Source organism: Molothrus ater, chromosome Z, assembly GCF_012460135.2.
Source record: "Molothrus ater isolate BHLD 08-10-18 breed brown headed cowbird chromosome Z, BPBGC_Mater_1.1, whole genome shotgun sequence".
Classification (NCBI taxonomy): Eukaryota; Metazoa; Chordata; class Aves; order Passeriformes; family Icteridae; genus Molothrus; species Molothrus ater.
The window spans coordinates 29,587,076-29,612,369 of NC_050511.2; the positions used below are offsets into that span (position 1 = coordinate 29,587,076).

Consider the following 25,294-nt stretch of genomic DNA (forward strand, 5'->3'; position numbering starts at 1 on the left):
AAATAAAATATACATTTAAAGAAGATAAATGGAAAAAAGGGTCCTCCTATCTAAAGACTTCTCTTTACAGTCTGACAAAAAAGCAACTCAGAGTTCAAAGCTGACTCACAAAATATTCTGGTGAGAAGAAAGTGGCACATTGTGGAGAATATATTATTAAAAAATTGTTGTTATTGCTCTCCCATTTTTTTGTTATCATTCCTAATACAGAATATCACCATATAACATCCTTATCCAAAAGAGAAGAGTGTTCTGGACAGCCTAACAAGTGGTGAATTGTGCTCTGGCAGCCAGGAGGACCAGTAATATCCTGCGGTACATCAGGCACAGCATCACCAGCCAGTCAATTTCTCTCTGTGATGTAAGAAATAAGTGTTTTAATGCATGATAAACAATTAGAATTATCAGGTTTTTGCCATGTTTTTGCCCTCCAGCTGGGAGATGGTAACCACAGTAATGCCTCAATAAGAAAGGGCAAATTTATGTGAAAAGATCAGTTGGACTGGGGAACAAACAAAAGATAAATCAGTCATTTGTGATAGTTAGTGAAGATATTCTAAAAATAATTACATGCTGCACAGTGCAAGACATCAGTAGCAGTTATGAATGTAAGTATATCTGAGATTATGCATATTCTTTTCCCATCACCCATACATAACACATATGCACAAACGAGATACAGAAAGTCTAACCAGACAGAACCAATCATGATTTTCCTGTCAACAGCACTAAGAGATAAAACAAAAAGCAGAAATATACATAAGAACAATTAAAAGTGGACCAGAGTGGGCAAGACCAAAATTCTTCTGGGAACATTTAGCTGCCAAAAATTCCCTCTTCATTACTTTGAAGAGTGTGAATATAGTCTTTAGGCTAACACCAGTGAAAAAAAGGTCATAATCACTTTTTTAAATTCCAAAATATTTCTCCCAAACTAGTAGATATAGTACTGGTGTGCTTGTGCACCCTTTTACACTCATAAGAGTCTGAAGACATTGATGTGGATGTGAGTTTTCAGAGAGTTCTCAGAGAGTTCTCAGAAAGTATTGCATTTTATCTCATGCAAGAAATAATCCTATGAAATCTTCCTGCCTGCATAACCTGTAAAAACATTAATTCATTTTACCTTTCAAAATAAAATCTTAATTTCTTAGCCAACCCTTTATTCAGTAAAAATTTCCTCCTCTTCCTTTAGTAACCAAGTTTGTACCTTTTATTTCTGAAAGATTGCCTTCATGCCAGTGTAAATATTTACATACAAAAATGATAGAAAATAATCTAAATAGAACAGAACTTTGGAGTTTATTGCTCTTGAATTACATCAAGGAGGAAGTAAGCCAGTGCTTTGACATGAAAATGGGCAATTGACCATCTTCGGCTTTCTTCCAGGAGTGCTGTTATGCCTGCTCCTTCACTCCAAAGAAGGAGGACAAAGTTAGTCAGGGATAATGTTCACTTCTACCTTGTGAGTGGCTACATTCAGTTATTGCACAAAGTGATCTGGTATTACAATGCCTTTGAAGTAGATCTTCAAACTCTGACTGATACAGAAACAGGGTTCCTGTCTGCATCTTTTTCAGCAATACTATTTCTTAGGTACTGAATTATCTATCTACTCATTTTAAGGAGGCATTCTAGAACAAAACTAGGATTTATGTTTTCACAACTGAATAACCTGACCTAAAAAATGCATGTACTCAGGCTGGGTTAAAAACTTATGAGCACTAAAACATATTATGACTTTTAATAAAATTACAATGCAATTACAGAAGACTTTTTAAAACTATTGTTTTCCTTTAAATGGCACAGCAAGACCTTTATCATATCGAAGAAATCAATGAAAATGAAGTCACTTAAATCAGGGCAAACCTTGCAAATATGGAAAGGAAAGAAAACCCATAGAAAGTTCAAGCTTCCCTCAATTTCCATCTTGTTCTGTTATCCCAAACATGTCATATAGATTTAGCCCAGATATTTCTCCACCACAATAGCTTGACCTGTATGAGTGTAAACTAGTAGCAAATTCCAGAGAACCAAAGACTCATAGATAGGTTTATACTGGAAGGGATCTTAAAGACCATCTAAAGAAGTTTGATTTCTACTTTCAAACCCAAGATAAAAATCTAAGATGAAAAAAAATTTAAAAATTCACATCATAGGAAGTAAAATATTTAGAAGCTATGCAACCTAATAAAAAGTTTAAAAGGTCCTTAGTATGGGGTGATATACAAACACATATTTAGACAATTTTTTAAACCCCTGTAAAACTTTTGATGTACTATATATTTCCTAGGACAACAACTGATTCTGATTTTTAAACCCTTCATTACATACAATTTAAGAAAGAAGACAAGGTGGTATAGCAACATATAAAGTGTCAGAACACTTTATGTGATGAAACTGAGATATCAGACGTCTTAATATTAGAGAGAATATTTTGTATCAGCATATCAAATATGTACTTGTTAAGGCAATTTTTACATTCAGAGCATTCTTTCCATTCTATGTAATAATAAAAGAAAATTTCTCACTCCTTGTCTGATTATGACTTTACCTTTTATATAAGGCAAAGGCTTTATTAAGTTCTGACAGTCTTGTGCAAGCACAAAAATAATTAATTGTTTATTTCAATTAAATAGAAGGTTCAGACCTTAAACCTTGTAATATAAATTGTGCAAACATAAAAGCAATGCAATCTGTAAATTATTTCCTGTGATAAAAATTCATACAGCAAAATATCATATTGTGAAATTACTAAACCTGTGCATTATTTCTTGAATAATATTTTGTTTAATTTGCCTTTTTGCCACCTAGATGCACAGGCTTAGATAACTGTAATGATTTCCATTGACATAAAAAACAACCAAAAATTAATACATTAATCCCTATTCCTAATACTCTACATTTAATGCAATGATCTGGGTTTCTTTTGTGAAAGATTCTCAGTGTGTTATATTGTCCCTGACATTTATTTCTTCTGTATTTTATCACTATATTATTATCTAATGTAGGCAATTTCCCATTGTAGTGCAATATTACATCTAATATCTTTATTTTATTCTCAGAATTTTCATGTTCAGTGCCCTGAGACAGACTCAGCCTTGCATAATTCAAAACAACTTCACACCACTTACAGTAAATTGTCCATGCAGGACTGTTTGCTTTTCTTATCTATCCTTTCCCCTTCCTCACAGAAGATTTTTAAACCTTGTTTGAATTGTCTTTCATCAATTAATGCCAAAAAAGTTAAAGTGACATCAACTGATTATCAAAAAACAATGAAAAATTGTTAAAAACTGGAAAGTATGGAAAATTAGATTTATCTGTCAGTGTTCTGCAAATAACTGATTTCCATGTTATCACCTTCATTCTCCACAAACATTCAAGTGGGAAAGCCTCTTACACCAAGTGAAGTTCCCCCAAAATCAGTTTGGCAGGCCTAAATCAGAAGATGTAGATTTTGTTCTTGATTGTATAAATTAAAAAAAAATCTGTAGAACTTTGTATTAAGACTTCTTGGAAGAGTTGAAATGAAAACTTTTGCCTGATTATTAAGAGAAAAATATTCCTAAAAAGGCATGCAAAAAGGAAGAAGGATATGAAACCTCTCAAAGTCTGACCAAAACAGGAAATTAAATACAGTAATAAAAGGTACAACATGAAGTATAGATTAGCTGAACTATGCGCAGCTTTCAAAAAAAGTCAATAACAAATCAGATATTGTTTACAATTAAAGTAATTTTAAAGAAATGAATGAATTAGTGTTACTGCTCAGTAATGCTACTGCTCATGGCAATCCAGGGGCTAGTATGCATTGAATAATGCTGAAGAATGTAATTCAGCAGGCCTATTCCATATCTGACTGCATATGGCTGTAAAGAAAACTTTGAAGTTAGACTTTCCGTTTGTTCACTCATTAAAGAGCTTTTTTTCTACATTATATTTCTTTAAATTTTACTTTGAAATAGAATCAGTTTAAATAAAAGAAAAATACTGTGGTTCAGAAATTAATGCAGTTATTAATTGAGCAAATAATATAACCAAGTCAATTTTCCACTTTCATTTTCTTCTTCATGTTCACTTAGATCTCTAAGATTGATCTTTTTATATAAATATCATGGATAAACCTTCACACTAACACAAGTGCTAGATCAGAAATCATGTTACAAAGGTTACTGTAACTATAGATAAATTTGCAGACAACACTGCAAAACCTCCCCTAATTTACAGACTGAATTAAACAGACAAAATATCTTTTTAAATATTTTCTATTTTGTCTCTGAATTTTGATCTATCTCAAGCTCCTACACCTGAATTCCACCATTACTTTTAGGAGTAAAAAGGAGGGTATTTTCTAGATCTGAGCAATCATTAGCAAGGAAAAAAAAAGGGAAATAAGGAGGAGAAATAGGAAATTCCACACCAATTGGTGGATCATTAGATGTAAGTAAGACTTGGAAATGTTCTAAAGTTCTAGGAGAAACATCTTGGAAAAACACAGTTTGATTTAGGATTTTTACACAGGTAGGGAAGACCATGCTTAATTACACAGCATGCTTTGAAATATTTCTGGGTTTATAGATAAGCGAAATTCTCCAGGTTCTGTAAAGTTACTCTTTTAAGTGCATCTGAAAAAGTTTCCTGCACAAATGTGAACCGTTAACACAAATATTACCTCATGTAGGAAAATGAACAAAAAGAGCAAAAATATATTCTAGTGTATATTACGTACCATCATTCTCTTTGAATTTCCCCAACAATATAAGATTATATAACATTAAAAAAAACCACTGTGGAATCTTTTCTACTCAGTTCCTACCCTCCATTGTTGAATAGCTCAAAAGTGAAGATAATATTCTAGGAGGAAATTACATTTTTAAGTGGTGTCAAAAAAGAGAAAATTTTCTCTTTGAATTAAAAAAAAAAAATAAACAAATCTTCCATTTTATTAGCTATTTCTGTAAGTAAGAGATGAATGTTCACATTCTATTACATTGTCTCTTATTTCTGTATTTTGTAGTGAACTCCTAGGCAGAAAAACTTTCCTCCAGTATTTATTTCTTCAAAGTCTTCTATGTTTCTGTAGACTATAAGAGGACTAAACCAACATGGTAATAACCTACATTTCATGTGTGACTTTGTAGTATGGAGGGAAAGGCTGATGAGGGGTTGTCATGTTAAGAACATTTCCCTGCCCATCCATCCAGGAATTACTCTGTCAGTCTGTCTCACACCCCTGAGCTGGGAGTACACCACTTCACAGCTCCTCACACAGTCAGCTCAACCCCAGGTTTCCTACAGAAGAGTCTAAAGTGTCCAGATCCCTAAAATAATTTAATTATGGTAAAATAACAAAATAGCAGCTTGAGCTGGGTGCCTCCAGGGAGGGACTCTGAGAAAAGGAATCCCTGGGCTTTCATAGCCTCAGTCTGTGCAATGAAGGTCCTGCTCTTCCAGCTGTGTGTCCAGTCACCTGGATGGTGCCAGAAGTCCCTGCATGTGTTTTTGTGCAAAGGGTCAGCAGTTCACTGACCTCCTCTTACCTGGAACTCCCAGCCCCCAGATGTGAACCTGCAGCTCAGTCAGCAGCTTGCAAACTGCACCAAATGTATTCCTCAGCAGCCCTCGAATGGTAATCTGAAATAGCCCTTAATATTCTGTTTCATCTAATGGCAATCCAAATTAGGTTTCCCAGATTTGTACAGGATCCCAAATGGTGATGGTTTATTCCTTATATACAGATGTTATTGTTTATGATAGACAAAATTTTGAAATTACCTTACATTTGGCCATAGGTCAGTAATTCTCTCCCTTTTATGTTTTAAGATCTACAGGTAGCCCTTTATAATGGTAAAAAATTTTAATATTTCAACAATATTTCAAGTCCTTTGGATAAGATGAGTATTAGCATAGCCCTCTAAAATGCAGCAAAGTCATGATGCATCATTCTGCTAAGGTAGTTAGAATTATAAATCCTGCTTCATTGAAGTAGAATAGAAATTTACAACAAAAAATGATAATTTCCCGAGAGGCAAAAAATGCATTTATATTAATAATTCATTATTTTTAAAAAATAAAATTAGTTTCTACCTGTAAGTCAAAACAAGTGTTTTTGTTTTTGTTTGGATAGTTCACTTTCCCCTCATTCCTCTAAAAGCTCAGCTCCCTGAGAGGATGGTTCCTCTGTACTTGTAAGTGTACTGCAGGGTTTCTTTGGCAGCAATGCTTATAATCAATGGGAAAAAAAGTGTTTTTAAGCCCCTAAGCAGAAACAGTCAGAAGGAGGACTAGCACAGAGGAATCCACCAGACAAAGCATTCTAGTGGGCTGCTGGGTGAGAAGGATTTAACTGGAATATTTAGCAGTGTGGAAATTTATGGGACTGATCTGCAGGTCTATGGTTCATTAGAAAACAGATAAAAGCCTTGCTGAAAGGACACAAGTCTCATTTATCAGAGTCCTAGAGGGAATGACAAACAAGTAAAAAGGTGGACACACTCCTATTCAGCTGTCAGAGGGGCCAGGTTCTGAGGATATTCTTATCTGCTCTGGGAAAATAAAAGTGGGCAAAAAAAAATCTGCTGACATCCTTTTCATTTAGTACCCAAGAGAATTGTGGTAAACCAGAGGATGGAAGATCCTTGTAAGTCTTCCCTTTCGGAAACTAAGAGAAAAAGACAGCTTATCAGTTAAAAATAAATAACATATAATCCTGGTTCTCAAAATACTAGACATCTTCTGAGAGCCTGAATTCTGACACTTCAAAGATTTTTTTTCCATTTTATTTTTGCATTATCCTTACATTAAGAGGTACAATTGAATTAAAAACATTCTCTACATACAAACAACATCAAAAGAACAGCAATTTATAAGTATCTTTCTAATAATCCTCTTTCTGAACACCATTTTGTGTTTTTTCCAAAATGCAGAATCTACAAAGGAAGGAGCTACATGTTTCACTTACTAGTGGGGTGTCAAAAGAAAGAATATCAGTTAAGTATGAGCCTCACATCTTAATTTTCACTTTCAGAATGAAATCCTAAACTGATTTTTCTTGGTAAGATTAGGTCGTATTAAACACAATATTTTGTGTTTTTGTAATATAATATGGTCTCTGTAGGACTAGATACTGAAAAATAGAAATACTAGAAAAGCCTGGTTTTTATTCATTCAGGGCAAAAAAAAACCTAAAGAAAAGCCCCATGGCATTTAGTTCATGCTTTTAGTTCATTCGGTGATTCAAACTACATTTACACCTCTTTGTCTTTTTTTACTCCCCTTAAAAATTGCAATAGTCTTTAGCTTTACTGGGATTTATTTCCCATAAGTAAATTCAAAGTAGGTATTATAATGACATAAATAGAAACAGTTTTAATTTCCAAAACTTATTAAAAATCTGTCTCTAAAAAAAAAAAGAAAAAATGTTTGAAGTTCAAATGAAAGACAATATCTGAATAAAACTAATCCCCAGGAGAATCCATGGCACCTGCCAGACTCTGTAAAGGTTTTATAAATGTTGTCTTCTGCAAAGTTGACTGCAAACATCATAAGGCCTTTGGTAAATATGTATACCAGCCTTTTTGTTTGAGCAGAAAAATTGAGCTTCCTGCCATTATGATTATAAAATAGAGAAGATTATTTCATGGGTTTTTTTAATATTTGATTAGTGGTGTCTCTTTTTTTTCTTGGGATTGAGTTTCAAATCACACAGTGTTTGAAAATAGTCTTCCTTAGTAATACAAGACTGGCAAAACAAACCATTTAGAAGCCATTCATGAGTAAACATACAGAAACACTAATGCTGGAAAATAAAAAATTTGACTGTCTGATCCACAATAGCAGAATGACAAGGAAAAATTCTGCACTACATGAAAATAATACTGTTTATATTGCAAAATGTAAAATGTTTATCTCTTTGGCAGAGGCAAAATACCACATTTTGTGTCTCCAATTATCTACTGATAACTGTATCAAATTAATTTTATCTGATGATTATTTCAAGTATTGTGCTCGTAGAATTTCCTTCTTTTTTAAAACAACACCAGAATAATAAAAGAAAAATCTTATAAAAAATCTGCAGTACAGCACAGAACTTAAAATAAGCATAATTATCTTCTGTGGGATCTAAAGCAAATGCTATGGTACTTATGCAAATATCATCATTAAGAGAGAACTTTTATACTTACCTCACTTTGCCTTCTTCCTGTTGTTGCCATATTACAGATTGAAACACTACTGTTTGGACAATAACTATATTGTCTTACTGTGGTGGTGTGTGATGTAACGTTGTTTGATTTGGTCTGGTTCATCCTGAATAGTTTCCCCCTCTTTCCCTGGAAATCCCCAATTTCTTATCGTTATTTGTCTATCATGTTTCCCCTCCCCTATCCATCAGATGTGTCTTGTTGTCCCCACCCCTGGCCTTTGTCCATCACTTGGCAGCCCTGCCTTTCCTTCTAGAACCTTCTCCCCAGGGTGTCAAGTGATTGGGCAAGGGCAGGGACCCCTCCCCAGTTTTTTGCTGATTTGTTAGCCTCATACGTTCATCAAACTATGTATCAGTTTTTTCATACCCTCATTTGCCGTCGTGTTGCCCCTCCCAGGCCCTCCCCCTTCCCTTATAAGCTGTCATTTGCCCTCAGTTCGGTGCTCAGTCCTTCTCCCTCCACCCTGCTTTTTCTCCCCCTTCGACCTTCCTCCAATAAACCTGCCAACCCTTCCTGAAGGCTGAGTCCTCCTTTCCTTGCCTGCGCCTCCCTGCGTCTGCCGCCCTCCTTGCTCTCGCATCGTGGATCTCATCGGGACCCATAGGCGCGATAGGAGCTCCGGGCTCCTCAAGCGCCCCTTCGCCGCTGATCGGGGCTGAACGTGAGCCGGGCAAACTCATCACCCCAGCACCGCAGCAGTTTGGCGCCCAACGCGTGGCGTGAAGACCCCTGCATCTGAGGCAGTCTGCGATCCTGAACACCGTTCGGAGGACTGCATCTCGGAACAGGAGTCCCGCGACGCGTGGGTTGGATTGCTCTAATCCTTTGGGCGACTCACCGCTCTCCGTGTAGCACGCCCTCGTTTCGGGAGGTGCGGTGCTCCGGAGAGAAGAAGGCGACACCCTCTCAGCGCACCCTAAAGAGGCCGCCTTCGGCGCAGGCAGCTCCCGCTAGCAGCAGCCTTGGTTCGTCCCCCTGACGGGTGAGTCTCTTGGCTGTGTTGTACAGCCCACCACCTGACCTCACGGAAAACCTGGCATAGGCATCCCGGTCCTCTCCTCGGCCAGTGGGAGGGGGAGGTCAGGGTCAGTGGGGACCCCGTTTAGTTTTATTTTAGATTCCTTTTGATTTCCCTGTTGCTAGCGGTAGAGCGAGTGGCTGACCCCTGCGTATTCCATCTGCAAATATGGGTGCTAAACTGTCGGCCACTCAGAAAGGGGTTTTTTACCAAGTTGTGGGTACCCTGGGGGGTGGGAATTATAAGTTTAACAAAAGGGAAGTTAAAAGTTTAGTCCGCTGGCTGACCCGTACCTACCCCGATTTAAATGCCGAGTCAGTCCGGGATCCCAAATTCCTGAGGCGAGTCCAATCCCGCCTTCAGAGAGAGATCCAAGCTGGCGGCAAATCCTTTCAGAGCCATTTTTGTTTAATATCCCTTTTGATTTCTGCCCTCACTGTTAAACCCTCCTCCCGGACTCAGCCAGCGGACCCCCAGTTATACCCCAGTTCTCCCCGTCCCCATGCGCCTGCCCTTCGTTCCTCGCGCCCTCCTTCCCGAACCGAGTCCCTGCGGGGAGCAGCCCGCGACAGCCCCGCGCCAGGGAGACACCCGTCCCTAAGTTCCTCGCGGGCGACCCGGTCCCCGAGCCTCCGAAGGTCTGGCCAACCTCCGGAGGAGACTGTTCCTGCTCCCTCTTTCCGCACCCCCTCGACCCCAGTTGTTAAACCCAAGGTTCGTTTCAGTTCTCCGCGGTCCTCTCGCCAAGATGGCGTCAAATCATCCCGAAATGGAGGGGACCGCGTGTTCAATCCTAAAAAACCCCCTTCTCCTTCCCAGAGTTCCCCCACTCCTTCCCGAGCCCCCCCCCAAATCCCTCCCCTTCCCCCCTCGCGGGTTCCTCCCACGTCCCCTCCCCTTCCCCCTCCCCCTTCTCCCCCCCCCTCCTCCTCCGCCCCCTGCTCCCGAAACTCCTCCCCCTCCTCCCCCGCCTTCACCCCCTGCAACTCCTCCCCCTTCCCCTCCTCTCCCACCACCCCCCGCCTCCGCAACGACGTCATGTGGCCCCTCCCACAAGGGGAGGCACTTTGCTGCAGAACCCTCCCTCCAGTTCCCACGCCGGGACCCTCCCTCCCCCGCTCCCGGTTCCCACGCCCTCCCTTCCGGTTCCCACGCTCTGGGGGCTAGCGGGGGGGGGGTCCCGAGCCGGGGACCGGAGCTGTCTGCAGTCCCATCAGCAGCCCCGGTCGTTTTTCATCCCGCGGGAGATGGGACAACCCTGGCTCAATGGGTCCCCTTCTCTCACTCGTCCATGAAGGAGCTGTGCAAAGCACAGAAAGAGTTCGGGAGGGACTCCGAATATTTTCGGGGACTCCTTCAGGCCGTCCTGGCGGAGTCGGTCATTACACCTGCCGACCTCCGCCGAGTCTTCCGCTGCCTCCTCAATTCGACCGAGCAAGTGCTCTGGGAGGCAGCGTGGAGAAAGGAAGCCTTGAAGGTGCTCCCGTCCCTATGGGATTCCCCGAACTCCCGGACGAGTGTAGATGGGGATGTCATTTCCATTGACCATATGCTTGGGACGGGGAACTGGAGTGACGGAGCAACCCAAGCCAGAGCCATACCCGTGGAGGTTCTGCAGCAAACTGCCCGGGCGGCTGAGAAAGCTTTCTTGGGGTTGCGAGCGGCCACACCCCAGGTCCCATATGCCAAAGTCCTGCAGGGTGCCGAGGAACCATTCCTCGAGTTTGTGGAGCGGCTCCGAAAGTCCATTAACTATCAGGTTGAAGGAGAACACTTGCAAGCCGAGCTGTTAAAAGAGATGGCATTCCTCAATGCCAACTCGGCTTGCAAAGATGCAATCAACAGCCTCCCTCTGGAGCCAGCTCCCACCCTGCGGGACATGCTTTTGGTGTGTGGGAAAAAAGTATTAGTTCCATCAGGTACCGGACCACCACCTGCCGCAGCCGCCCGCCTGAAGACACCTTTTCGTCCTGCCGCCGCTGCCGTCGAGGAGCCCCCATTTACCACCGACGTCTGTCCCACTACCGCGCAGCCACTGCCACCAACATCAGCCCCGGTGCCCAAGCCTCCAGCCACACCGTGCCATCTGTGTGGGAAGCTGGGGCACTGGATGCCCGCATGTCCCCTCAAACAACAATTTTATGAGTTTAAAAAGTCCGTGCAGGGGACCCACGGGCAAACTGTTCAAAAAAACTAATTAAACAGCGCAGCGGCCCCCTGCGCCAGGACACAAATGCGGAGGCCTGTTCACACCATCCGTCCTGGCGGGAGAAGAGGGAGAACAGTGAGATAATGCCTCCAACTGGACTTGACCTTCATGCCGGACTGACACAAACACCACCTACTAATACTCATGCTCTTTCATCCTGTGTTTCCTCCCGTAGGTTGCAGCTTGCGGAACCATTACATCTCCGTTCCGCCGGTTTCCACCACGTTGCTGTCCTCCCGGAGGGTCTAACAAACTGGGAACGTCAAAGCCACAGTCTCCTCGTCCTAGGCGACACAAAGGCGACCCCACCAGAAGTGAGTATTGTCCCGAGCCTGCTTCCCGCTGGCTCGGAACAAATCTCACTCATGCTGCATTGTGTCCACCCCCCGCTCTTCCTACCGAAGGGGCAGATAATAGCCCAATTCTTCGTCGTGCCACGACCATCCACTGTTTCCACTTTACCATCTATAAAACCTCAATCAGCGGCCCAGGCCTCAAACATACCTACAGTAGCCTGGGCTCAAGCCCTTGGGCATGAAAAGCCCAAACTTATTTGTAAATTAAAAAAGGGGGGAGAGCAAGTCGCACTACGCGGCTTGCTGGACACAGGGGCAGACGTCACGGTTATTCCCTCTCGGGATTGGCCGTCGCGTTGGGAATTGCAAAGCGTCCCTGGCCACATCAGAGGTGTAGGAGGGCTTCAATTGGCAAAACAATCGAAGAGCATCGTACAAATTACGGGGCCCGACGGACAATTGGCTTCTGTTCGTCCGTTTGTATTAGATTATACGGAACCCCTGTGGGGGAGGGATCTCTTGGCCCAGTGGGGAGCCCGAATTGACCTACCAGTGGCTCCCCAGGTTTTTCGGGCAGCGACCACTGCTGAGCGCCCCACCTGGAAGCTGGATTGGCTTTCGGATGAACCAGTACAGGTGGCGCAGTGGCCGCTAAACAAACAAAAATTAGCGGCGCTCAACGAGCTCGTGCAGGAACAACTACAGAAAGGGCATTTAGTAGAGTCCATGTCGCCTTGGAACTCTCCCATCTTTGTCATCAAAAAGCCCAACAAAGACAAATGGCGACTCCTGCATGACCTCCGTCAAATTAATGCAGTTATTAAAGATATGGGACCCCTCCAACCAGGGATGCCGTCCCCTGCGATGCTCCCTAAAGATTGGAATTTGGCAGTTGTTGACATAAAAGATTGTTTTTTCCAAATTCCTCTACACCCTGATGATGCGCCGCGCTTCGCCTTCACGGTTCCATCCATCAACCGTGAAGCCCCAGGCAAGCGCTACCATTGGACAGTATTGCCACAAGGCTTAAAGTGCAGCCCGGTGATCTGCCAATGGTACGTCGCTTCCCTGCTGACCCCTGTTCGTGCAGCTGTGGAGTCAGCCGTCATCCATCATTATATGGATGACATTTTGATTTGTGCGCCAGACGACGACCTGTTGGCCCATGCGCTTGACCTGACAACCACTGCGTTGGTTGCTGCAGGATTTGAGCTGGCGCAGGAAAAGATTCAAAGGATGCCACCCTGGCGGTACCTCGGCCTTGAAATTACCAAGCGGACCATTGTTCCGCAAAAATTGGCAATAAAAAGCAATATCCGAAGCCTAGCAGATGCCCACCAACTGTGTGGTTCTTTAAATTGGGTGAGACCTTGGTTGGGTATTCCCACGGAAGACCTAACCCCTCTCTTCAATTTGTTGAAGGGGGGAGAGGAGCTGAGTTCTCCCAGGACCCTCACCCCGGAGGCCAAAACCGCTCTGGAGAAAATTCAGAGTTTAATCTCGGCCAGGCAGGCCCACCGGTACCAACCGGGCCTGCCATTCCGTTTTATTGTTTTGGGAAAACTGCCACACCTTCACGGCATGCTCTTCCAGTGGGACGGAGTCATCGGGAAGAGCAAGGACCGCGGGGCGAAGGACCCTCTCTTGATCATAGAGTGGGTATTCCTGAGCCACCACAGGTCCAAGAGAATGACATCGCCACTGGAGCTGGTGGCTGACCTGATCCGAAAAGCGAGATCACGGATCAGGGAGCTGGCAGGTGAGGACTTGACGTGCATTCATCTTCCCATTAAATTCGGCACGGGCCACCTCAAATTAACAATGTTTGAGAACGTCCTTCAGACGAACGAACTTTTACAACTAGCTTTGGACAGCTACACGGGCCAAATTACGATAGATCGGCCGGCCCATAAATTGTTTAATCAAGAATTTATTTTTACCATCAAGTCAGTACAGAGCAAGAGACCCCTCGATGCCCTGACCGTTTTCACTGACGCATCTGGAGCATCCCACAAGTCAGTGATGACTTGGCGGGATCCTCAAACTCAGCGGTGGGAGGCAGACATCACTGTGGTGGAAGGATCGCCACAAGTGGCTGAGTTAGATGCAGTCGTCCGGGCTTTTGAGAGGTTCTCTGAGCCATTCAATTTAGTAACTGATTCGGCATATGTAGCCGGTGTAGTGTCCAGAGCGGAGGGAGCAATCCTCCAGGACGTCTCGAATGTTCGTCTTTTCGAGCTACTCTCCAAAATTGTAAATTTAGTCTCCCACCGAGAGCAGCCCTTCTACGTAATGCACGTAAGGTCGCACACCGACTTGCCGGGGTTCATTGCGGAGGGCAACAGGCGCGCTGATGCCCTTGCCGCTCCTGTTCAGGTGGCCCCGCTCCCTGATCGCTTCGGTCAGGCCAAACTAAGCCACCAGCTGTTCCACCAAAACGCGCCTGGCCTTGTTCGCCAGTTCAATCTGACGCGCGAACAGGCCAAAGCTATCGTGGCGACATGTCCCCAGTGCCAGTCCCACCAGCTTCCATCATTGGGCCTGGGGGCAAATCCTAGAGGACTTTCGAGCTGTGAAGTGTGGCAAACAGATGTCACTCATGTTCCCTCCTTTGGCCGGTTGAGCTTTGTTCATGTCTCGATAGACACTTTCTCCGGCGCAGTATTCGCCTCCGCCCACACGGGGGAAAGGGCAGCAGATGTCGAAAAACACCTACTTCAGGCATTTGCTGTTCTGGGCATCCCTAGGCTGCTCAAAACTGATAATGGGCCTGCCTACAAGTCCAGGGAACTGCGCCAGTTCCTGCAGCAATGGGGAATAGAACATCGAACAGGCATCCCCTATTCCCCGACAGGCCAAGCCATGATAGAGAGGGCTCACCAAAGCCTTAAGAAAACTTTAGAACACCAGAAATCCACCACAAAGGTAGAGCCCCCTCACATCAGACTCTCAAGGGCGATGTTCACTTTGAATTTTTTGAACTGTTCCTTTGAGAGCCTGAACCCGCCCATGGTTAGACACTTCGGGAGCCACAACGCGCTGCAACCTACAGCCAAGCCTCCGGTCCTCATCAAGGACCCGGAGACTTGGCAGACCCAGGGGCCCTTTGACTTGGTGACCTGGGGGAGAGGGTACGCTTGCGTCCTCACTCCTTCTGGTCCCAAGTGGGTGCCCTCAAAGTGGGTTCGGCCTTTTGTGCCCAGGGAAGCGAAACACCGGGCGAAAGAGCAACAAGTCCGTGTCGCCAGTTGGAGGCGCCGAAGGAAGCCCCCTGACCCCCTTCTTCCGCCTATCTGTTTTTTATTCAGTGGTGAGCCAGAACCATTTGAATATTTAGTTCACGTTTCTTAAAACCCAGTTCTCCTTCCCTGATGCTGCCTCTTTTTAGTTTTTCAGGTATGGCACGGTCCCAGACACACCTAGTTGCCACCTACCTCCTTTGGGCCACGCTCACCACCAGCTGCTCTGCATGGACTCTCCCCCAGCCGAAACCTAATGTTTGGCGGACTCTCGCGGAAGCCCTGGGGCAAGATCACCTTTGCCTGAACACGGCGGCAGCAGAAGACCCGATGGCGTCTTGCCTCGTGGGGATCCCGCTCCCCCCTTCCCAGCTTCCCTCCCCTTTCAATTATATTTACTCCTTCAGAACTACCCCGGAATCCCCCACTGCTTTTTGGAACGCCTGGAGAGACCACCTCCGCTTACAACCTACTCTTGAGGTGAACCCTCCAGAGCTCCATTTGCTCGGCTCTGCACTTGCCCCAGTTTGCCTCATTTTTCGATATATCCCCAGCCCCGGTAATCCTCTATATTTTAGAGAAGCCCCGGGTTCCCAACACCCCCCCTCTGCCTCACTCCAGTATCCACGCACTCTGACCCTGTTGAACCCCTCCAATGCCTCCTATCTCCCGAACCAATGGTGCAAGCGAGTTGAAAAAATCCCTCTAGCCACCTCCCCGAATGACAAAGCAGTGACCCTTCCCCATGGTTTGTTCTTAATTTGCGGAAACCGAGCTTGGGCGGGAATCCCATCTAATCCTATCGGGGGACCATGTGCATTAGGCCGGCTGTCCCTGTTTACACCCAACCTGACCCATATTATGGATTGGCAAAATAAAGCGCAAGCCTCAACTCGACCTTCAATTCGGTACGTACCAAAAGAGATCTAAAGAATCTAGATGAAGGCTGCGACTCTGTGATTGAACATTGGGACCGTACAAAAGCGACTGCCCTCACAGTTTTACTCCCTTGGGTAGCGATCGCTAAGTCACTAGGCGAATTGGGCCGCCTAGAGTGTTGGGTTGTAAAACAGGCCAATCTTACGTCAGCCGCCCTAACGGACCTCCTTTATGATGAGAAAGTCACGAGGCAAGCCACACTCCAAAACAGAGCCGCCATCGATTTCCTCCTCCTGTTACACCAGCACAAGTGCGAGGGGTTTGAAGGTCTCTGCTGCCTCAACCTCTCATCCAGGGCTGAAGACGCGAGAGTCTCCATTGAGCGCATGCAAAATCATCTTGAAAATATTAAAGCGCAAACTACCGACTGGCTGGGGGACATGTTCCGCGGGTGGGGGTTTTCAAACTGGGTAGTGGCCATCCTGAAGCCAATCGTTTATTTATGTTTTTCACTTATATTTGTGTTGCTCGCTGCCTCAATACTATGGAAAGTACTGAAAAACTTTATTAACCGAGCCCTCTCCTCTCCGGAAGTCCTCCGACTCCAAGCACCCCCTAACTCACCAGAAGAAAACTCTTGGGAGGACCCTGACGAAGGAGATAGCATGGAGCCTGTAGACCAAGAACTGCCCTATGAGGACAGCGAATTCGAACCTTGAGAACATAAACTCAGATACTTATAATAAGTTAGTCCCCCCGTCCCCCCTTTCTTTTTTGTTGTTTGCGAAAGGGGGAGATGTGGTGGTGTGTGATGTAACGTTGTTTGATTTGGTCTGGTTCATCCTGAATAGTTTCCCCCTCTTTCCCTGGAAATCCCCAATTTCTTATCGTTATTTGTCTATCATGTTTCCCCTCCCCTATCCATCAGATGTGTCTTGTTGTCCCCACCCCTGGCCTTTGTCCATCACTTGGCAGCCCTGCCTTTCCTTCTAGAACCTTCTCCCCAGGGTGTCAAGTGATTGGGCAAGGGCAGGGACCCCTCCCCAGTTTTTTGCTGATTTGTTAGCCTCATACGTTCATCAAACTATGTATCAGTTTTTTCATACCCTCATTTGCCGTCGTGTTGCCCCTCCCAGGCCCTCCCCCTTCCCTTATAAGCTGTCATTTGCCCTCAGTTCGGTGCTCAGTCCTTCTCCCTCCACCCTGCTTTTTCTCCCCCTTCGACCTTCCTCCAATAAACCTGCCAACCCTTCCTGAAGGCTGAGTCCTCCTTTCCTTGCCTGCGCCTCCCTGCGTCTGCCGCCCTCCTTGCTCTCGCATCGTGGATCTCATCGGGACCCATAGGCGCGATAGGAGCTCCGGGCTCCTCAAGCGCCCCTTCGCCGCTGATCGGGGCTGAACGTGAGCCGGGCAAACTCATCACCCCAGCACCGCAGCATCTTACTTTTCTTCATAATACCTTACTAATTTTTTATCTTTTAATGCACTTTGAACATGGAGACTCAGCTGCAGGCCTTCAAGTATGTCAGAGAAAGATTTTTATCCAGATAAAAGCATTTGAATTTTTCATCTGATCTCCTCATATCCATGGAGATATGAGGAGATATTTCCGTCAGTGTAAAATTTACAGAATTGGAGTTTTGGCCCTAACTAACAACAAGAAATGTCAGAACACATTTCAGTAACAACGTTCTGAATATTAAGAAAAGAGTGAGCGAACAGTAGTAACTTTTGCTGCAGACAAGCACTTGACCACTGGCCTCAAGGACCAAACAATGCTGCAACATCTCTCTCTTCCAGGACATGACACAGAAGCCATCTGAGGGAAGCTACTCCACCTCTTATTTACTGACCTCAGACATGAATTATGTATAAGAGGAAAAAATTTTTTGTCATGGTTTTTCTCTACATTTGTCTTGACACTATAAGAATGAAAATGGTAATTGCATTTAATGCCAATAGTTTCAGTTTGTTAATTCAGAAATTTACCTTTAGTACCAACCATTGATCCACACTGAATTACACATTACTGCCATCCCACTATCAATCCTCTGTAATGTGGTAAAGGTAAATAATGAAACAATTAACAGAAACCCTGTGAAGCCATCATAACTGTAAAAGCTGAGATTAACCTTGCAAGCTTATAACTTTGCCTTAAATTGCGAAACTGAGAAAGCTCAAACCCAAATGTATTACTTTTTTCTTATTTTTACAAAGTAAATGGCTGATAAAGGCTGCAAAGTGAAAACAGCCCTTTGAGAAAGAGGCCTAAGACATTTGACAATAGGTGGATTTTTATACAGCTGAAAAATGATATTTATAATGAATTTAGTAACACTTGACATGTAAGTTTAGTAGATACTCTTGAGCTAGTTTCACTGCTGCCATTTCATCTCTCCTGAAGAAATGAAGAAATTGGTGCATTGATCAGTTTGAAAGATGACTAGGATTCTTATGTGGACAGCAGCAGATCATATGTAAAAGGAAGCTGTGCAGGAGATACATTATTCATGATGCAATTATAAAATCTCATATCCTAGAGCAATGGTAACTGTCCATAGGCCTCTAAACTTACATTTTACAAAAATACTACAACTTTAAAACTTTATGCTGAGTTTCCTGACATATATTACAAAGCATTTAGGTACTTGTTCCAGTTAGTTAATACACTGAAATAATTCCCTTTGTCTTTTCAGAAAGGTAGGTTTCCACCCTACAGCTGAAAATATTGGTTATTCCCATTCTAAATACCTGGGCAGTATTGGTTGGTTCTGCCCTCTGGGAGATTCACTTGTTCTTTTCAGAAAACATAAGTGGCCTGATTATTTTATACTTTTTTTTCATTTATCTTGTGCTATTTTGTGTAAAAAAAAAGTGAGGTTCTCTGCTGAGATTCCATGGGGCATGTAATCTTTGTAAATTGTTAGTCTTTAGAAAGCTAACTACTTTTGCCAGTGAAATGAACAGACATTAAAGTATCTAAAACAAAAGCCTTGCTAATTTTTCAGGACCTTAATATAACAAAGGGCTAGGATTTCTTAGTGACTTTTAAACACTCAAGGAGAAAAAAGAATTATTCAAAGGCAAGAACATATATGTAGACTGGTGTTTTTCTACCTGTTTCTTTGCCACTAATTTAAGCCATATGCTGCATAGTCATTTTGTAATACTATAAAATTATTCTCAGTTTGTATACATGTACTTTTATTTTTTCTTTAATATTTAGGTGGGATGTAGATGTGTTTTGCTCAGTTTTTAGCACATTTCAGGTTGAAGTGTTGTTCTCTTGTATCTTTTGTTTTCACTTAGAAATACCATTTACAGTTTACTATTATTTTGACTAAAATAAATAGAAAGGACTAAAATATTAGCAAATTCTATTTAGTTAAGGAACATGTGACATATAAAACTGTGAAAGAATCCAGAAATTTGTGAAGAGAATACTAGAAAATCTGCTGTATGAAGAGACAGACAAAGAGCTGAAAAATATTTATCTCTACGACTCAAAGATCATAAAATTTGCTCCATTTATTACTTACATGTACATACACTGGACCTCATATCAAAATAGAGCAGCTGAAGAAGAATATTGTAAGAATTCTGCTGGAAATCATATGAACATCAAGGTCTCATTGGATATTAACACTGAAATATTCTTTTAAAGCACTTTGAAGCCTAAGGAACACAATTTTTATCTTCCTAAGGTACAGATTCTGAAGCATGATGATACAACAAATGCTGTCATATGATTTAATTAACACCAATTATAATAGAATCTGTTCAATCTGTTTTTTGATTAGTAATACAGATTTAGTTACATTTCAATCAGAAAAATCATCTTTTCATATGATTGTGTCAAAATTGTGGAGACTTTACCACTTCTAACTTCTTTTTGTATGAACCAATTTTTGTGTCATAGGTTTCTTTTTAATTTATTTCCTTAATTCTATCTCTGATTATATTTCTTGAAGTTTATTTTAGCATACAAGACTTTTCAAAAAATATCAATCTGAAAGTCATCAATATAACACTATTTTTGTTATGTTTCTTTGAAACACACAGTGTAATAAAGACATGAATAAAACCAGTAATCTGCAAATTATTACTAACATTACAAAATTTTAATATATAATTGTTTAATATTTTTATTAACTGCATTATTGCATAGAAAAATTGAATTGACAACTTCAACCAGAGAAAAGAAATGGGTGAAGAGGTTTCGTAATCCAACTTTTTAAAAATGTTTAATTGACTTTAGACAATGATTTAGTTATATCAGAAGAATAATAAAGTTAAAAGAGAGAATTTTCTGTCTATTTGCACATGTTGTATTTCTAGGAATCTCTTAGTAATAACATTTTTAGAGATCTAGATTGATTTAATGACAAGAAACAGATTTTCTCCATATAATAAAGGGATGTTTATAAACTTAGCCCTAGCCTTCCCCCTATGACTAGCCACCCTCCTAACAGGACTGCAAAACCAACCCTCTGCCTCACTAGGCCACCTCCTGCCAGAAGGCACTCCCACCCCACTAATTCCCACCCTAATCCTAATCGAAACAACAAGTGTAGTTATTCGTCCATTAGCACTGAGTGTATGCCTAACAGACCAACAGTTAGAGTTTTTTCAGCATCTTCAAATTTTTGAAAAATTGATTTAAAACAATAAACAAAATAATTTCTAAAATGAAAATATACCTATTTCCAAACACTACAATTCAGACATTTTTCAAAGATCCACATTATCTGTAAGTCAGTGTTTAAGGGACCTTAAAATTAGTCTGACAGGTTAAGAAATATTTAAAGTTCATGATAAACATTTGTCATTTGAAAGAACAATACAGAATCAGCTGAAAAATAAATTTTACTTCCCTCAGACTAACAAGACTTTTCTATTATTTATCCAGAAAAAGACAAGACTTCATTTTCATAAGGAAGTTCATCATTGTGTTTCTGATATCCTAAGATATTTTTTTAATAATCATTCTTGCAAATATTAAAGAATTTATACAGACATAATTAAAAACATGTTTAGTTTGTTAATGTGCTTTGCATTTAAGTGCAGTCCAGGATTAATCCGGTGAGCTACAATTGTGCAAAAATAATCACACACCTGCTAACATAATGTTAGCTTTATTCTCTAATCTCAATTTGGTCTGAAAATGTTTGTTCTAATGGCACCTCTGCTGGCATGAAATAGTAGTCTGCAATTTAGTGAATCTGTTTTTCACCTGGTAGTATCAGTAAACATGATACTTAGGGACATGGTTTAGTGGTGGAATCGGCAGTGCTAGGTTAATGGACGCAATGATTTTAAGATTTTAACAGTAGCATTTCTAATATAAATGTTTGTATGATTCTATTTTATGATTCTATGAATGGAGCTGCAGTTCGTATCTTGAATGGGTAAAGAATTTTACTGCATTTTGAATTAAAATATTGGTTTTAGGACATAACACTCAAATCTTACTGTTCAATATCCCTTTTTCCTCCTATTTGTTTAGAAGTATATTGCTAGAGTTGCTTGCAACCATATGAAGTCAACTGCATGCATAGTTTTCTGTGTGAAAATATCCTAATTTAGGAAAATATCAGTTCTCCATTTGATCTCTAAATGTGTTGTTCAGACACTTCACATGAATGATTCATTATATTTTGCAACATAACATCTTCAAGACTAGAAAATGGCATTTTCTTTTCTTGTCTTGTTTCCTCCCATTAAAACATTATTTCTGACCATCTAGTGGCATTATCAAGACACAACATGGAGTACTGAAAAACAGCCCCAGAATAAAAATACATTTATTTATTGAGTATGATACGAATAACTCAGTAGGCCTGAAATCAGTGTAGCTACAATATTGAGAATCGTATGCCAGATGTCTCTTAGAGTGCTCTGAAAGTATACTGTATTCTCACAAAACACATCAAAGGAAAGGAAAAATGAAACTCATTAATTGAGGTAATAAAGATTTATGTTCAAGCAGTGAGGTGATGAAAATTAATACCACTGTGCTGAACAGAACGGAACTGTGACAATTGAAATGAATTGAAGATATACCTCAAGTGATTTCTGTGGCTTTAGGAGATTGCTTTTAAATTTGGGGAAAAGAAAAATGAAGGATTCTCCCAGGAGCTAGAACAGATGATCTTTTCCCAGTATTGCTCATTCCTTTGCCCCTTTGCATCTTCTTCTGTGTGTGCAGTGAAACAAGACTCATTTTCCTGTCTAGAGAACTTCTGTTTCTTTAGGGACTGGGATTAGTCTTTGCTCTAAATCCAAGTCCTAAACTCAACAAACCAAAGGCAAAATTCCAGGTGTGTTCATCTTCTCTGTTAAACTTCAGGATTGTAGTAACTTTATTTTTTCCAAACAGACTTTATGGTATCTTTAGCATAGAGAAATAAGTATTAGCAGCCAGCATTATAATGCAGCATGGTAGTAGTATTCCATACTACGAACGCTGCACAAATTTTGCTCTTGAATAACAGCATGATGGGTTCTTTACTTAAAAAAAAAAAAAAAAACCAAAACAACAACTTGCTGCTGGCAATTCCCTCCATATCAAGCAGTTAACAGATTTCTGCTCAAGCTATGCCATTGACTCTCTGCCATCTGAACCTGTTATTGGGATAAAGTAAAACTATATAAAACCAAACAATAAAAAGTAAAACAATACAAAAATTGGACAGAAAAATGTTTCCATTTAAAACTCACTAAGTATGCCATGTGTCTGAGAGGGAGAGATGTAAATTGTATATTAGGTCTATGAATTTTTTTTCACTATAAGAAGCAACTTTTTAAGTGCTACAGAGAAAACAACTATTTCAGATATAGATAAAGGAGAAACTCAGTGATTAATAGATAGTTAAACACATACAATTTGTTTTTCCTAAGAATAAGTCATCTTCTTTCCATTCTCTTTTCTAGAGTAGAGTCACCTGAAGGAACAAAGTAATCTAGGAGTGTTTTCTATTGCTGCTTAAGTATTTGAGAGTGATTTTCTAAGAAGTATTAATGCTTAAGTTCAATGTACTCAATAAAAAGTTATGCCTGAAAAAAAACCTAATGAAAAAGTTACTTAAATCAAGGTTAAGTCTGCATAAACAGTGCAGTAGGAGTGGCTTAGTACTTTAAAAATAAATGGATAACAGATTTCTTTCACTGAAACTCAATTTACAGTAACCAGTTATTACGATTACAATGAAAATATACCAAGGACAAAGAATTTTTTTAACTTACTCTTCTCCAAGGCACATCCTGTTGTTTTGTCTCAGGATAGAGATCTAAAAAAGATTAAGAAATATTTGATATTACTGGTAGTAATAGTCACTGTCAAATACCATGGTTCCCTTTATGCATATATTTTATTTGCTGATAGGTAGAGTCAGAACAAATTATGATTTTCAACACCTCATACACATATTAAAGGAAAAATTAGCAAATGAAAACATAGATACTTCTGCAGTTCTATTTTTCATTCTATTAAATATGCTTCTGAATTTTCCTACAGATCTCATTATGATAGAATCACAGATTGGTTTGGGTTGGCAGTCACCTTAAAGATCTTCTAGTTCCAACTCCCCCGCCATGGGCAGGGATGCCTTCTACCAGACCAGGTTGTTCAGAACCTGATCCAGCCTGGACTTGAATTCTTTAAGGTATGGGGCAGCCACAACTCTTCTGGGCGAACTGTTCCAGTGCTTCACCACTCTTATTGCAAAGAATTTCATTTTAGATCATATCAGAGTGCATTTTAAATTGCATTTTTCATAATCAAATGTTTGAATTACCTCCTAAATGAAAGTCTACAATTATGCAGAATTCAATTTTTGTACTATGGGTCACGATTCCCAAATATATACCTTTGTAGTTCTTGAAACATATTTTCCAGTTTGAATCAGTTTGCAGATATTAATGACATTTAAAGACTAGCTCAAATAAAAACTCTATAATGCAAAACACTTAAATTCACTGGTTTTGAGACTGTATAAAACATTCTATTAAATATTATATATTTTTTCATGGTTTGGGGATTTTTATCATCTATTTTTGGTAAAGTATGCCTCAAGTAATAGTAATTTGATAACAATAATCAGGGTAGGTTATGAACCTTAACACTAGTGTTCTTCCATCTGAGTCTGTGATATTATTGCAACAAAAAACTCATCTGTGGAATTTTGGTATGCCACTGGATAATTTTGAACTATTCATAATAAAGGATGAAAGCGTAATCAGATTGATCTGAAAATTGGCATTATATTCACAAGGGATTTGACTGCATGCAATACCTATACTAACATTCACAATGTGTATATCTTAAGATATTAGTTTTTTGAAGAATGAAAAGTTCAAAAACCCTATTCTTCAATTTTTCCCACCAATTTTTCTGTCAGTATGCACCCCTACTATATGCACCCCTAGTATTAAAACTGTATATACAATGTTCATGTAAGTATTCAAAAAATGCTTCTGTTCAGCAAAACTTATGGTGGTTACAAGTATGAAGGGCTGTAAGGCTTAAGAATAACAACAGATATATTTAGAGGGCCAACATTTACCATACCTTGGGTTTAACCCTGCAGTAATTAGAAATTATGAATCTTAGCTGTCTAAACAGAAGAAGATTGATTGCTTCCAGGAAGAACATATCAGTTAGTGGAGACAGAGGACAAAACTAGTCTTGAGCAATTTGACTTCATAAATAATCAATACTTGAAACTGATGCGGGAATCTAGACTTTCCAAATACAACTTTTGGAATATGGATACCTGAGCAGAAATCAGGTAAATGTAGAAATTACGGGATTTATACCAGGAATGGCATATAGTGAGCGCACTACCTGACTGACTATACAGATATTACTGCTCTATACATGTAGTTCCCCTGCCAAAAAAAAAGCCCAAACAAAACAACAAAGGCATGCAAGAATTCAAACTAGCCTGCAAAAGAAAAAGACCAGCTCTAACAAATCTAAATGCACGAAATTATTTTAGTCTTTAGTATTTAGTGGTCAAATCAGTTGGGCTTTGACTTTCCTAGTTTCATGAGCTGAATTACACTCTGGCAAGTTATTCAAACTTTTAAACTTTCCAAGGTTAATTTTGTAATTAGCAATGGCCTTAATGTAAATTATTAATTTACTCCTTTTGAAACTAATGGAATTATCTAAACACTGTGAATGCCTTCCACAGCTCACCTTTAAGAGCAGTGACTGATCTTGTCACTTGTCAGATTTCTTAAAAGGTTTTAAGCAGTGTATACTGATAAATATCTATATGGAGGACATGAGAAAGAGTGCATCATATTTTGGAAGAATTCCTTAATTTTCTTTAGGGTGATAGCATATCCTTGAAGTGAAAGGAAAGGTTACTAAATTCTTTAGATTTAGAAGTTAGATTTAGAGTCTTTAACTTTAACTTTTAAGTTAAACATCAGTGAAA

The 25,294-nt window shown here is 40.9% G+C and overlaps 2 protein-coding genes across 8 annotated transcripts in view; one reads left to right on the forward strand and one right to left on the reverse strand.

The window, feature by feature from the left end:
• PTPRD (protein tyrosine phosphatase receptor type D) overlaps positions 1 to 25,294 on the reverse strand; it is a 1,172,279-nt gene that overhangs the window by 766,914 nt on the left and 380,071 nt on the right. For all 7 annotated transcript variants that reach the window (XM_054517855.1, XM_036402900.2, XM_036402899.2 and 4 more), the window contains exon 5: positions 23,094 to 23,137. The gene's annotated coding sequence lies outside the window, so the exon portion shown is untranslated. The remainder of the gene's footprint in view (positions 1 to 23,093; positions 23,138 to 25,294) is intronic.
• LOC118699143 (uncharacterized) lies at positions 9,023 to 17,271 on the forward strand. Its single transcript, XM_036402901.2, has 2 exons — positions 9,023 to 9,189; positions 15,119 to 17,271. The coding sequence occupies exon 2, from the start codon at positions 15,129 to 15,131 to the stop codon at positions 15,897 to 15,899; it is 771 nt and encodes a 256-aa protein (XP_036258794.1). The 5' UTR covers positions 9,023 to 9,189; positions 15,119 to 15,128; the 3' UTR covers positions 15,900 to 17,271.